Source organism: Neolamprologus multifasciatus, chromosome 18, assembly GCF_963576455.1.
Source record: "Neolamprologus multifasciatus chromosome 18, fNeoMul1.2, whole genome shotgun sequence".
Lineage (NCBI taxonomy): Eukaryota > Metazoa > Chordata > Actinopteri > Cichliformes > Cichlidae > Neolamprologus > Neolamprologus multifasciatus.
Genome location: NC_140456.1, coordinates 30,418,270 through 30,432,582, shown reverse-complemented (window position 1 = coordinate 30,432,582; position 14,313 = coordinate 30,418,270). Strand labels below are relative to the sequence as shown.

Genomic DNA, 14,313 nt, shown 5'->3' with positions numbered 1-14,313 from the left:
TGTCATAGGCATGAATGTCATGGTAATTTGGGGGCTTTTAATGATTTCTTTGAAGACTTTTTTTAATGATTTTTTTCTAATCCACACAGTCAAAATTATACATACAGCTTCCATATACTGTACACCAGTGGTCCCCAACCTTTTTTGCACCTCGGACCGGTTCATGTCCGACAATATTTTCACGGACCTTTAAGGCGTCATGGAGACCGGCCCACCAGGTATTATAGGAAAAGCCATTAAGCCTTTAAATGAAAACAAACGCTGTTGTGACAGTGATGTACACTATCTTGTTGGTATTTATCTATGATTTCTATACATTTTACATCTGATAACCACTTTGGTTGTAAGATTCAGATAATTATTTATTAAAAGCTAGACATTTTAAATGAGAATAAGAAAGAAAAGTATTTCTTTTCCCCCCTTTCCCTGTTAATGCCCTACCTGGCCCCCTGGCATAACTTTACTAGATCCGCCCCTGCACAGTTACCAGCTGTCAGCTACTTAGAAAAGGATCCTGGTGTTATTTGTCTCTCAGAAACAGTTCATAACTTCCATTCAACTCATTCATGTCACCTAAAAGGTAAACCTGTTTCTCCATCACCTGTTCAGCTCTGATGATTCAGTAAGGACATCTCCTGGTTTCATCTTCATGTTTCCATCTCACCACATATCCAAACCGACATCATGACCAGCAGCTTTACAGCTGTGGCTCCAGCAAACATCAGCTGATACTAGAAATTAATATTAAGCTTGTAGCTTCCCATTGCCAGTGTGTGAATGTGTGTGTGAATGGGTGAATGACTCAATGTAGTGTAAAGCGCTTTGGGGTCCTTAGGGACTAAGTAAAGCGCTATACAAATGCAGGCCATTTACCATTTAAATAAATTCTAACAACAGCTTACTAAGCTTAAACGTGCTGCTGTTTTTTAGCGCAACATCAGCTGGTTTCGTCTTTCTGGCGCAAAGTGAACGATAAACAAAAGAGAAAAGCCGATCATTGATCAGTTTCATGATTGAAGTAGCAACAAGAGAGGGAGGGGAGGGAATGAGAGAAGAAGAGGCAGCTGACAGCGTAAAGACACAGAATAGCTCCAGCTTTGTGTCTTTTTTTTCATTCTAGCTGAAGTACGGGACAAATCGCATTCCTTTTCATCTCAATACCATTTTCTTCTGTTTGTCTGTGATAAGATTGCTTTCAGAGCTGTTGCCCAAGCAAGGGGGCGGGGTCTGCATCCAACCTCCACGGCCGTAATTGGTCAAGCCCAGAGTTGATCATGACACATTAGCCAATCCCCACCTTTCATTGTTTATACCGTTACAAAAAAACATCGGCCCATAAAATTGAAAACTCACCATCAGCCCACCGGGCAAATGGCCAGTCCAGCTATACCGGTGCCGAGCAACTCACGGACCGGTACGTGGCCCAGGGGTTGGTTGCTGCTGCTGTACAAAGAATATATACATACAACCCAAATAATATTTGTTTAAATGTACCCTAAAATGTTGCACCGTAACTAGACCCTTTGGTAGTCATCTAATTACATAACATAATTTTGACTGGATAGTTGACGACCCTTCTTCAGAATTGGTACAGTCCATTTGAATTGGTTGGTTTCCTGGTACAGACCCACATTTTAAGCAGAATCCACAAACTTTCAGTAGAATTGAGTTCGGGGCTTTGGGAAGACCATTGCAGAAGCTTAATGTTAGCCTGATTTCTTTTTATCTTTTAAGCATCGATTTGTGTAAACTTGTGTGAACTTGTGTAAATCTTCCGTTCTTCTTCTTAGATCATCACTGAGTCCCCTGAACTTTTCCATTGTTCTGACTATTTGTTAATCGGCAAAGGAAAATTAACAGTTGTAGTTAATCATGATCACTAACGAGAAGTTAATAGGTCTTGGCCTTGTCAAGTTAAAAGACATTGGAGAACAGCGCCACTTATTAAAATATTTAAATGAGTGCATGTCTATATTTGAGGCTGTATGCATAATTTTGACCCTGCATAGATTAGAAATATCCCAACATGAATTCAAACGTGTAAATGGGCTGAGTCATATAGTGCTTTTCTACTTAGCACTCTACTGCTTTATTCATCTTGTTGTATGAACTTGCCATCATGAGCATTATAACTAATAGAAAGGGTTTTTTTCCTTCAACTCTTCTGTTTCTTGTCTCATTCTTTAGGATCCCAACACTCCTGTGTTGATGCATATGCTGTATGTAACATAATGTACTATAAGCTGCAATAATGAGCATCGAATCTGAAATGCACCAGTGTTTGTTTTGACAGTTCAAAGCAGATTAGAGCTGAAGAATTAACTTTGTTTAGTGTAGTATTTACCCAGCTTTTGTTGCACGATTCCAAATAAATCCAGTGCTATTGGCCTTTTCAACAGTTGGGGAAACAATAAATCCAAACAAAGCCTCTATGTGTAGAACTTTGTGGCACCGTGCTTCCCTCAAGACATTTCATTTCTTACCTTAGTCAAAATTATGATATAGATAATCACGGGTCTGACCAGTTCTTTGAAACCTGCTTATTAAGGTGGTATCACATTTATCTTCGGTTATGGGTTGGTTGATTACATACAGTGGCCCTGAAAGGTCAAATGCACTGCAAGTTTAAAAAAGGGCAGTAAATAGAAAAAGACTGCAAAATCTCACAAAAAAACCCAACAAAAACAAAACAAAACTCACAAACCACAAAGGAAGTGTTTTTGGAGAGACAATAACGCAGTAGCTACCAGTAAATGGCTAATAACATCTGTCACTTCTGCATCTGTTCTATCATGTTAATGTCTCTCTAAAAAAAACTTGTTTTGTGAATATCTTGGTCCACTTTCATTGTATCTTATGCAACTCTGGTTTTATTTTTTCTATTTCCATGTGTTTTATTCAAATTCATTGTCTTTTGCAGTATTTTTTTTTTACCACAAGCTCATGTATTAAAAGCCTGATAATTATAACACAACATTACACGACTTACTGTTATATATACAACTAAATCCGTACAATTTAAAATTAGCATACCTGAGTTAAGTGTATTCAGAAAAGGGATTTTAAATAAAAAATCGTTAAAGTCTTTAGCCTTCATTAATGCATAACCAACACAAAACACAGTCCAGCTGTGTTGCTCAATCTTGACTGTACTGTAAAAAAATCTGCTGGATGCTTAGTCACACATAGAATTTCCAACAAAGCTGCTCAGACTTTGACAAAATGTGGGCGAATGATGCGTCCTACTGCATTAGGGTATTTTCAAAAATAATACTGAGCATCTGTAGCCCAAGGCTCTCTCCTAACAGATCAAAATGTGGTGACATATTTGTGACACATTAGCTCAGATGGGCATTCCATCATTTGTGTTTACTGTTTACCGTCAGCTTGTTTCGCCCCGAAAGGATGGGGAATTATCCTCACTACATTCTGGTGATCATATTTCATTAATTGTGACAGCCCTCCATTTACGTCGCACGCAAACTCGCAAGAACGCTCACACGCACATGCACACACACGGACTTCTAACCTGTTCCTTGACTGAGGCGAGGATGGCGGAGGTGGTTTCAGACTCGGAGCCGTCTCCGTTGGAGGCATTGAGGACGGGGCTCAACATGGTAGCAGCACTGGCAGTGTCAGACGCCACCTCAGGCACTGGCATACCTCCTGGAAAACAAGGGAACATGCAAGTCTTTTACTATTAGACACTCACATCCCAACATTTAGAGTGGGACATAATTTTTACACTCATCATGCACACATGAGTGGAGGTTGGATGTGGAGCTGTGTAACAAATCCATTTGGAAAAAAAAATCTATTTGGTCACTGACAAAACCTGCTAAAAGACTACTGCTCCGCTCTTTATTTGCATTTTCTTTCTGACTTTTTCAGATTCAGGTCATAGGTAGCTAGAGCTTATTGTAGCATGCATTTAAAAAAGGGCAGTGATGCATCAAGGACAGGTGCACGGGGGCAAAACAAATGTAGGCCAGCGAGAAGAGGGAGCATACTCTACAGAGATAATGGAGAATCAAATTTTGTAGACACACATTTTAAAAAATTGTGTGTTTACAGCGCATTGTGTTCAGCGTCCTGCTTGGTTGTAGACAATTTTCAATCAATCTCGTGCTGTGTCTCCTGTACAGCACAGAATGCGTTCAGCTTGTCAAATTTACATAAATCTTCGCTAGCAGAAGACAGCAAACACAACAGTGTCAACGTCAAAGGATTATAAGACGCATTAAGCGAAACAAAACAGTCAGGTAAGTAAAACTTTATTCAACTCATTCTTCTTGCTTCCTCTACTTCTGCACTATTGATTATCTCGCAGCTGCTCTATTTCCATGTTCTGGACCTGAAAACAGGGTTTGATCTTTGGTTTCATTCTATAATACTGGACTTATTTTTCTAAGAAGGTTTTAACTTTGAGAGTGTTTAAACAAGAGAGAAAAGTGTGAAAATGTTCATGACTGTCTGAGAAAAGTGTATAAAGTGTGGAGTGATGGGTTTTACAGCCTTAAAACATCTATAATAATAAAAAATAAAGTTGGCTACTTCGCAGATTTCACCTATCGCAGGTTATTTTTAGAACGTAACACCCGCAATAAACGAGGGACCACTGTACTCAAATTTACTTACGGTATAATTATTTCTTTGTTTCCTTTAAAAACCTGATTTGTTACCTTTTTATTCTACCATACCTACCATTTATATTGTATATATTTACACTGTAATTTCAAATAAAATGCATAAAACTTTCACTTATTTAGAGGGGAGTTTTATCCTTAGTCACAGGTCGTGCTATAATGTGTTGCTAAGAGTGCTACAATATTTTGTTCCTGACAAAATAAAAAGATATAGATTTAGTAACAACACTGAAGCAGATCGAACATAACATGTCTACTGTAGAGCTAATCTGCACAGGTAACACTTCATAATATGCAGCCATCCATGTTCTGCCTCTTATCTGGGTCGCAGGTTCAACAGTCTAAGCAGAGGTGAGAACACCTTCCTCTTCCTAACCAGCTCCTCCAGCTTTTCTTGGGGTTACACTGAGGTTTTCCCATGTCTTCGGTCTTCCCCAGGGCCAGAACACCTCACCTAAGAGGTGTCAGATGCCTGAGTCACCTCACCTACTGCTTTTGATGTGGATGTGCACCATTCTGAGCCTCTGCTGTATGAACAAGAGAGCCCAGCTACCTTTCAGAGCAAGCTCATTTCCATTGCATGTATCCACATATTCTTTCCGATGCTACACACAGCTCATGGTCCTTGCTGAGAGCAGGAATGTAGACTTATCAGTAAATTAGCAGCTTCACTTTCATCCTTTATTTTAACCATTTGTAGTTATTTTACTGTTAAGAAAAAAAGACAACTCTTTTACTAACTGGTTAATAATTCATTTGTAAGTCATCTATGAACAGTAGCTGTAAAGTTGCGTCTGGTATTTAAAAAAGTTTGTAACTGCCTCTTAGATAAGGTCTGAACACATATTTGGGCGGCTATTTTGGTATCACAAGTCTAACTTCCAGAGTTCCAGCATCAGAGGGACTGGCGCACACACACACACACACACACACACACACACACACACACACACACACACACACACAAACACACTCAAATTCCATGCTTGATGCCATGTGTCATCCTGTATTTGACCAAGCGTAGGAGGACACGGGCTTCACATGTGCCATGTAATCCTGATGCAGCACAGAGCTGGTGTAACGGCTGCATCAGCCAGATTTATACACTGGGGAAAGGATCGGAATGATGAAGGCGCACACATACAGACACACACACACACGTGCACACACGTAAAACTGTGCTGCTGGCATGAGGCAGCACAAGCCTAATGCCGAGGTAAGAAAAGTGGAGCCTGTGAGCGGAGAGGAGGGGGGGTGAAGGGAAAAATGAATGAGAGTGAGGATGACAGCCTAGAGAAGACAGCAGAGAGATGGAGGCGAGGTGAAGAGAAAAGAGGAGGTGGTTGATGGGATATGAAGAAAAGACATGACAAGAGGAGAAAACTATTCTTGCATGCTGCTAGGCAACAATCTATGGTCACTGAAGGCTGCTAATATGGCTGACCTGGCTTTACGTGTCTTCCATTTTGGAGTGTTTCCTTTGCTCTCCGTTTCCCAAATCACTGTTTGTAAACCGAAACCTTTCACTTCCACCCACTTTGCTGCTTACGTGTAATCTCTCTCGCTCCTTCTTTCCTCCTCATGCCTCCCCACTATTGTGTTCTCCTCCCTCACTTCTCTTCACTTGACCTGTTTCAGTGCGTGCTCATCTTTTTCAGCACATTTCTGCTTTATTAGGCAGCACCCAGGGGAGGGTGACAGAAGGAGGATGACCCACAAGGTTGTGGGTTGAATTTGAACCTGCAATGCTACAATGCACCTGAGCTCTCTCAGCCTCACCTTCTCCGAGGATGCACTGTACCTCATAAACATGCTGCTTATCTGGCTCTGTGACACCGTTACATGCTTCACATTCTTCCTGTCAGCTCAATTTTCTGAAATCTGTACTCTCTGAGTCTGCCGGCACAACTGTAAAGCATGAGCTGTACTGTCCATTTAAAAAGAAACTCAACCCTGCCTATTCTGCTTCTCTTACCACTCTTTGCTCTTTCAGTAGTCATCATCACAAAGTCTCATCCCTCCACTTTTTCTGATTTGTCTCATCCCCTCTGGAAATCTCGCTCCTGTGTTCTATGTTTTTGTTTCTGTAAGCAGAGTTGGGTCCTGCTTCATGGCAGCTGTCGCTGAGGCCTTCTCAGTCAGATAAATGTTTGCTTCCATCTTTAAGTTTTCAAGAAGAAACATGTAACATTTGCTAGACAGCAGCCCCTGTGGCCACCATGTTACGCTGGCCCTGGGAGGCCAAACGGACTGCAACTTAAGAAAACACCAGCAATAAGAAAAATGCTGCAAAAGCACACTAAACACAACGGAAATAGGAAAAAAGAAAACTGAAATGTGAGAAAACAGATTTCCAAAGCACAAGGGAAGTGTTTCTGGGGAGACAATAACCCGACGGACCAGTTGCAGGAACCAAAATATGCTAAGAATTGCACTGGGAGACACTTAAAATAAATGGAGGATGTATCGGTTTTGCGAGGAAAGAAAAGATGAGAGGTAAGTGTGTTAGCCTAACTATTAGCCTAAAAATCCGTCATCAGTATTAATAAATGAATCATGAGATTACAACACACTTACCTAGCATATTTTGGTTCCTGCAACTGGTCCGCCGGGTTATTGTCTCCCCAGAAACACTTCCCTTGTGCTTTAGAAATCTGTTTTTTCCTATTTCTGTTTCTGTTTTTCCTATTTGTGTTTTGTTTTTTCCTGTTTCCATTGTGTTTTGTGTGCTTTTGCAGCATTTTTCTTATTGCTGGTGTTTTCTTAAGTTGAAGTCCGTTTGGCCTCTCAGGGCCACCGTACCATGTTGGTGAAAAATGAAGCCAATGAGGAAAGACTGCATTTCAAGAAACCCCCCATAAACTTTAATGTCTTTAAGTTATGAGTGTGTCCACTTTCATAGACAGCATAGACATCTGTAGTTCTCTTACAGGCTTCCCCTCAGCTAATACAAGCCACTGGACTGGGCATCTCAACTGTATTTTGTGCTGTTGCTAATTGATATAAGTAACAGCAAGAAGCTTATGCTTATTTTTTAGTGACACTCTGTATTCTTAGTATTCTTATATTCTTCTTTGACTGTCTGTTAGCACAGTCACACAAGACTAGAGATGCCCTGACAGCTTCCAGTTGGTAGGAAAAAATGTTTAGAGGTAGGACCCAGGACTCAGAGGACTCAGAACACAGGTAATAAACTAATAGGTGGTTTTATTAAAATAAAGAAAATGAAATGAATACAAAAACCAGGAAAATCAGACCTTTGACACAACAAGGACAACACAACAGCTAGCACAGCTGACTGTTGAGACAGGGGAAGCAAAACTGAACATAATACAGCTGTGTAGATGTGTGAAAAGCGACTGGACTTCTTAAGTTTCACCTCTCATCTGAGACGCTTCCTCAGGTCTGAGACCAAAAGGTGGACAGTCCCAGGTATTTAACCCTAGTGGGAGGGTCATACATATGCTGTTTCTTTTGTGTTTGGGAGTTCTGTCCTTAGGAAGTTGTGATGTATGGAAAAAAAATGACAAAAAGTAAAAAAGTACAGTCTACATTGAATAAAAAACTGTTTAAAATGATGTACAGTAGTAGTAGTAGTAGTAAGACGCAGCCTCGCTGAGTCTCCTTTTCTCCTTTTGCTTTTGTTGTCTGTAAATGTTTTAGATATTTTATAATGTGATAATAATATGGTTAAACTGTGTAAAATAATACATACAAAATCTAAAATGTTGTGATTCACATTTCGTGTTTTTTAATCTTCTGAGCAGATATTTGAGATCCCAGTATTTATTTTAGTTTGACATAGCAAAGCATCTTTGCTTGCAATGGCTGGTGCTGCTTAGAGAATAAAAGCAGGTGCATAGTGAGGACGTTATACTGTGAGATGGTGCAAAGTTTTTATGTATACAACAGTGTACAACAAACAAAGAAAATAAAACATAAAAATGATTTTAAGTTAAATAAGACCAAGATTGTATAAGAGAGTAGTGCAAATTGCTTTAATAAATAATATGTGTACTATAAAAAAAGCAGCTGCAAGAAAGCATAATACCAAAATATTTGTGTGAAATCTGGTGCCTGACAGGTGCCACACCGAGTACCACATTGTGCCTAAACACACATTATTAACACAGCGAATTTCCTTGTGGGGACAATAAAGCCTGATCCTTGAGTTTAGAAAACTGTTTTGTAAAAATCTCCGCACTGAATAAAATGATATACAATTCTTAAAACAAAATATGACGGAGATGAAACTAGGCCAGCGAATAAAAAAGAAAAAAGGCAGAAAAGAAATTAGAACTCCTTTTGGAAGTATCGGAACGCAAGGATAAGATCCTGCAGTTTCAGTGACTTGGTAGTTCAACAGAGAAGACGGATAATTCAAGTCACTTCAGTAGAATCACGCTATCAAACGTTGTCTTTGATCCACCATCCACTGTATGCCTCGCTGAGTCACGCATGCAGTGCATACTTGGGAAATAGGCCTTTTTTCACACCAGCAGCATGACTGGTACAAATGAACATTTTAACAGTGAGGCAATGTTCGCTTAACAGAGCCTTTTTAACTACTGGAAATTTCTAGATCTGAGAAATGACCTGCAGCTGTTCTTCATACCGCATTATGACTCTACCGCATATGCCTGTTTATGAGTTGTATCCCATTACTACCGCTGTTAAGCCCATTCATCCATTAGCCTACCTAATCTATTTGCTTAGTCTTGATTGCACAGCCATGATGTACTCATCATGTTTGCACATCTCTTACATCATCACCCCACATCTCTGCTTTTTATCGTTGTCTTGCTTAGTGCACATTTCTGTTTCTCCATGGGGAATACTTCTGAAATGATTTATGCAGGGCATACAAAATGAGTTGAAGTCTGGTTGGGTATTTTTTCTATTAAAAACTAAGAGACTGTTTGAAAATAAATTTGGGAAATATGGTACTGTGGAAAAAACTCTTGAGCCACACCTCATTTCTTTTTATGTTGCTAGGAAAATGGGAAATAGGTGCAGTGATTTATTGAAATGTGCAAACATAAATCAAAATACAGAGTTTCTACAATTCTAAAAAGCTCGAGTCATTATTTGCTACAACTACCATTTATTCTTCATCACAAACTAAACTTTCGCAGGTAGCTTTTTTGTCATTTCAGGAACTTCAGGAATAGTTCTCCATGCTTCTTGAAGGACATTCAAAGCTCTTATTTGGAGGTTTTTTCCCTTTTGTAAGGTTCTTTGTCAAGATGACTCCTCACTGCTTCAATAAGTTAGAGATCCGGGCTTTGGGGACGCCAATCCATGACTGATGGTGTTCCAGTGTTCGCTTTTTCTATCCAAGTATGCATTGGTACTGCATGGGGGATCAAAATCTGACAGTAATTTTATGTGTTCATAATTCCATTAATTTTAACACCATCCTCTACACCAGTGGCTGAAATGTTGCCCCAAACTATGACAGACCCTGTTTGCAGGCATATGAAGCAAAACCACCATCTTAAGTGTGTCAGAATTCCTCCATAGATTCAGGACCTGTATGACAAGCTGTTTAAAAAGCCCCAGAAGTCATACAGACTTTGGTGATTCCAGATTTTTCATGTACTACCACTAATTTATGCAATGAAGCACTTACCGTATGGACTGAAACTATATTACTAGAAACTAGGATGGTGACAAACATTGTGCGTTCTAGACGTCATAATTACAGACTTCAGCCTCAGTTCTAAAGACATGAACAACACCCTAGCAACCTAGGTTCAATAGGGAAAGATGCGTATTTCTCAACCAGCCGGAGAATCGTTGCTGGCTTTTGCTGGGTAACATTAGTAGGAATGAACGTTCTACATTAAAGCCTCCTAGTTGTTTTCATTGTTTGCAAATTGCTGGGGTTGCCTGTAGTTTGCATAGAAGATGAAGATTTGTCTGCAAACACACACCAACCACTGAGTGGGAGTAAAACTCTAAAAAGTGCATCACAAACCAAAATGTTGTGCCTTACTGCTGAAACCAACCACTTCACTTCCGTGCACTTCACATTCACATTTTCACTACTGCTTAGCCAGTAGTTGGCAAGTGGTTGATGACCAGTTAGCATCTTCCAGAGAAACTATGTGCTACTGCAGCAATCTACTGGCAACCAAAGCAATCCAATGGAGGTTTTTTTTTGTGCAGTACCATATACTTCTTTGCGACCAAGCACGCCAGTGACACCAATGCACATTTTTCTCTGGCGATCAGCCAACTGGTCCCTAGGTCTGTGTGAGTAGAGCTTAGCATTGTCAGTGGGGCTACCTCAGCATGGTGGTGTTAGTATTAATCCCTCCCCCCAAAAAATCACCATGCATACTAATACATTGCTGCACCAACACTAGAAATTCCTACATTGATGGTGAAGGATGTCCTGATCCTGCACTGTGTTCAGTCTCTCCTTACTTTGGCTTGATTAAACATTAAAATTTTAACCTGACAACACATCCAAGCTTGATCAGAGAATTGAAACCGAAAGTGGATATGGCCCAATTTGCCTATAGAATAAAACGCAAGGGAAGATCTGGTTTTTGATTTTGCAGACAGGGCAGGCAGCCAAATATAGGTCAACTCGACAGACCGTGTCCAAGCCCTCATCACACAACTGACCAGTACAAAGCAGCTTTCCCCAATAACAGCCATCAGAACTAGGTTACAGAGGCCAACAGCCCAGCTAGAGACAAGACTTTGAATATGGATTAGGCCTAAAGGCTTTATTTCACTGAAGTATAATCTTGGATTTTTAGGTCTATATTTCAGCGGTGTAATGCAGGGGTATTTAGGCCTGCATTTCACAGCGTAATCTCTGATATTGCTGTAACATTGTAAATGCAGCTCACCACGCTATGATTGACATGTCTGACATGGTGAATATTGGGCTTAATCTTTTGACCCATTAAGCTCATCAGTCGGGTCTGAGACAGGCATGTTTTGGTGAAGACAGAATTCATCAGAGGTGCAGCAAATCAGCTAAACCTCTGTATGGCAAGGTTCTTTGTGGGTGTTGCATATTGCACTCACGACTCTATTTCCTCTTGTGTACATATGTGTGTGCATAGTGCACTAAAGCGTGTGTGCATATGTGGGTATTTGTACTTTCTATCTGAGATATGAGGGTTTGATGGGCAGTCCCCCGTTGCCTCATTAAAACTTGCAGCAGTGTTTTGTTTTGTCTTCACCAGTCATCTGTCCCTTTGTCTAGACCCTGCACCCACGACTCTGCTTCCAAATTAACAACATTTACCAATGCAATTAGTACTGTCTGTGTATCACTTTGTATTTATTTAAACCCAGTGTCAACCGTGAATGTGTGGCTTTAACTTTTCTGTGTTACCTCTGAGAGTTTTGTGATATTTGATTTACTCTTTTGTTGCCTAATGGACATGTCAAAAGAAATGAAACAGCAATGATAGTAGTACAAGACACATTAAAAACCCCAACCGACACCTAATTAAAATCCTGTCTTGGACATTTGAGCAGTCCCTTTTAGCTTTATAGAGCATTTTTGGCATCTTTTAAAACATTGTTTGATTTCACAGTCCTCAGTTTGATGGGTTTGCTCTTATTTTCCTACCTCAGTAGAGACATATATATACATATTTACACTCAGAGAGTGTAGAACAGAATTAATATGTGAGTGAATGTTGGATTTAACAATACATGAGCATACCGGCTTTATAGTATAGAGATCCTCCTACTGTACTACATGAACAACAACATGTCTTTTGTCCTGTTTTCCTTCTCTCACCCCAACCAGTCGCAGCAGATGGCCCCGCCCCTCCCTGAGCCTGGTTTTCCCAGAGGTTTCTTCCTGTTAAAAGGGAGTTTTTTTCTTCCCACTTTTCCTTTGCCAAAGTGCTTGCATAGGGGGTTATATGAATGTTGGGTTATTCTCTGTATGTATTACTGAAGGGTCTACCTTACAATACAAAGCATCATGAGGCAGCTGTTGTTGTGATTTGGCACTGAATTAAATTTAATTACTATATGTGAGTATGTGAGTTTACATCAAGGTGTCATCATTTATAAAAGGCCTTATCCCAGACATTATTTTGTACTTCTGACTGCTGACTTCTGAAGACAATGCAAGCAATATTATTAATATTTTTTTATGAAAATGGATAATGGATTTTTTGCTGAAAAGGTTTGCATCTATATTAAGACAAACATTACACACAACTTTCTCACACAAGGCTGTCCCTTGAACAGCTTGATAAACATAGCAGTGTTACATAAACTCATAAACTGCATAGACTGCAGTGATTTGCAAACCTATATACCCATTTTTGCTCATCACCAAGCATAGATATCATGTCATTTCTTTAAACTGAGACATTTTACTATTTAGGTGATACATATCAGCTTTTCCAACACATCTGTCACAGCCACCCTCTACATGTCCTCCTTCATGACATTCATGAACCTCCTCTGAAGTCTTTTTCTTTTCCTCCTGGCTGGCAGCTCCATCTTCAACATCCTTTGTTCAGTATATCCTCTATGGCTCCTGTGTACATGTCTCAACCATCTCAGCTACCAACTCTGCTACCTCCAGCTCAGATTCCTGTCTTTTTTTCACTTCCAGCTCAGATTCCTGTCTTTTTTTCACTGCAGCTGTCTCAAACCATACGAGCTTGTAAACCTTCCCCTTCATTCTTGCTGCTATCCTTCTGTCATAAATCACCCCTCACACTCATCTCCACCCACTCCAACCTGGCTGTCTTACGTACCGTCCGTTGCTTTGGATGATTGACCTCAGGTATTTTGAAATTTTCTACCTTCATAATGTCTACTCTTTGCATTTTAACTTTTCCACCCATCCCTCCCCTCCCTCTCATTTACACAAATATTCTAGTCTTGCTTCTATTGCCTTTCTTCTGTCCAGTGTATGCCTCCACCTTTCCAGGCACTCTTCCACCTGTTCACTACTCTCACTACAGATCAAAGTGTCATCTGCAAACATCAAACTCCTGCAGCCTGCCAGGCTGCCCATCACAACTGCAAACAAGAAGGGGCTCAGAGCGGATCCCTGTTATAATTCCACTAGGAGTGACAGATGGGCTGTGGGGTGTGATTGGTAGCTTAAACATCTGGAATTGGGAGCATCCATATTTGGAAAAGCACCCACAGTGCTGAAAGGTTACCCCATCCATCCATGCACATTTTTCTATCCTTAAGTGCTTTCTATCTATCATTCACATGGATAGCAATTAGGGGTTAGTATCTTGCCCAAAGATATTTGGCATTGAGACCGGAGCAACCAGGGCTCGAACCACCCAAGTAGTGATGACCTGGACTCCCGACCTCCCGAGCTACAGCCACCCCAGGGTAAATGTGGCCCCTGTCTCAACTTCTTTAAAACAAACTTCTGCCATCAAATTGGTACTTTCTAATTTGTTCTACTGTGAATAAATTATGGGTTTGAGATTTGAAAGTCCTCAAATTCTGTTTTTATTAACATTTTGCACATTTTTGTGTCCCAACTTTCTTTTCTTTTAGAAATGCGATTCTGTGTTTTAAATCTCCAAACAGCTCTACAAAAAACAAGCAAAGAAATGACCCATGGATTATGCTGCAAAAAAAGAAAATTACTGCTTTAATCCTGACTATGATCTTTCCCCAGCCTCATTTAAATGATTAAGTT

At 40.2% G+C, this 14,313-nt stretch overlaps 1 protein-coding gene across 3 annotated transcripts in view; it reads right to left on the bottom strand.

Annotated features, from left to right (window-relative positions):
- ctnnd2b (catenin (cadherin-associated protein), delta 2b) overlaps positions 1-14,313 on the bottom strand; it is a 206,509-nt gene that overhangs the window by 157,370 nt on the left and 34,826 nt on the right. For all 3 annotated transcript variants that reach the window (XM_085142179.1, XM_085142180.1, XM_085142177.1), the window contains exon 2: positions 3,530-3,666. In XM_085142179.1, the coding sequence (XP_084998305.1) occupies positions 3,530-3,666 (137 nt within the window). The remainder of the gene's footprint in view (positions 1-3,529; positions 3,667-14,313) is intronic.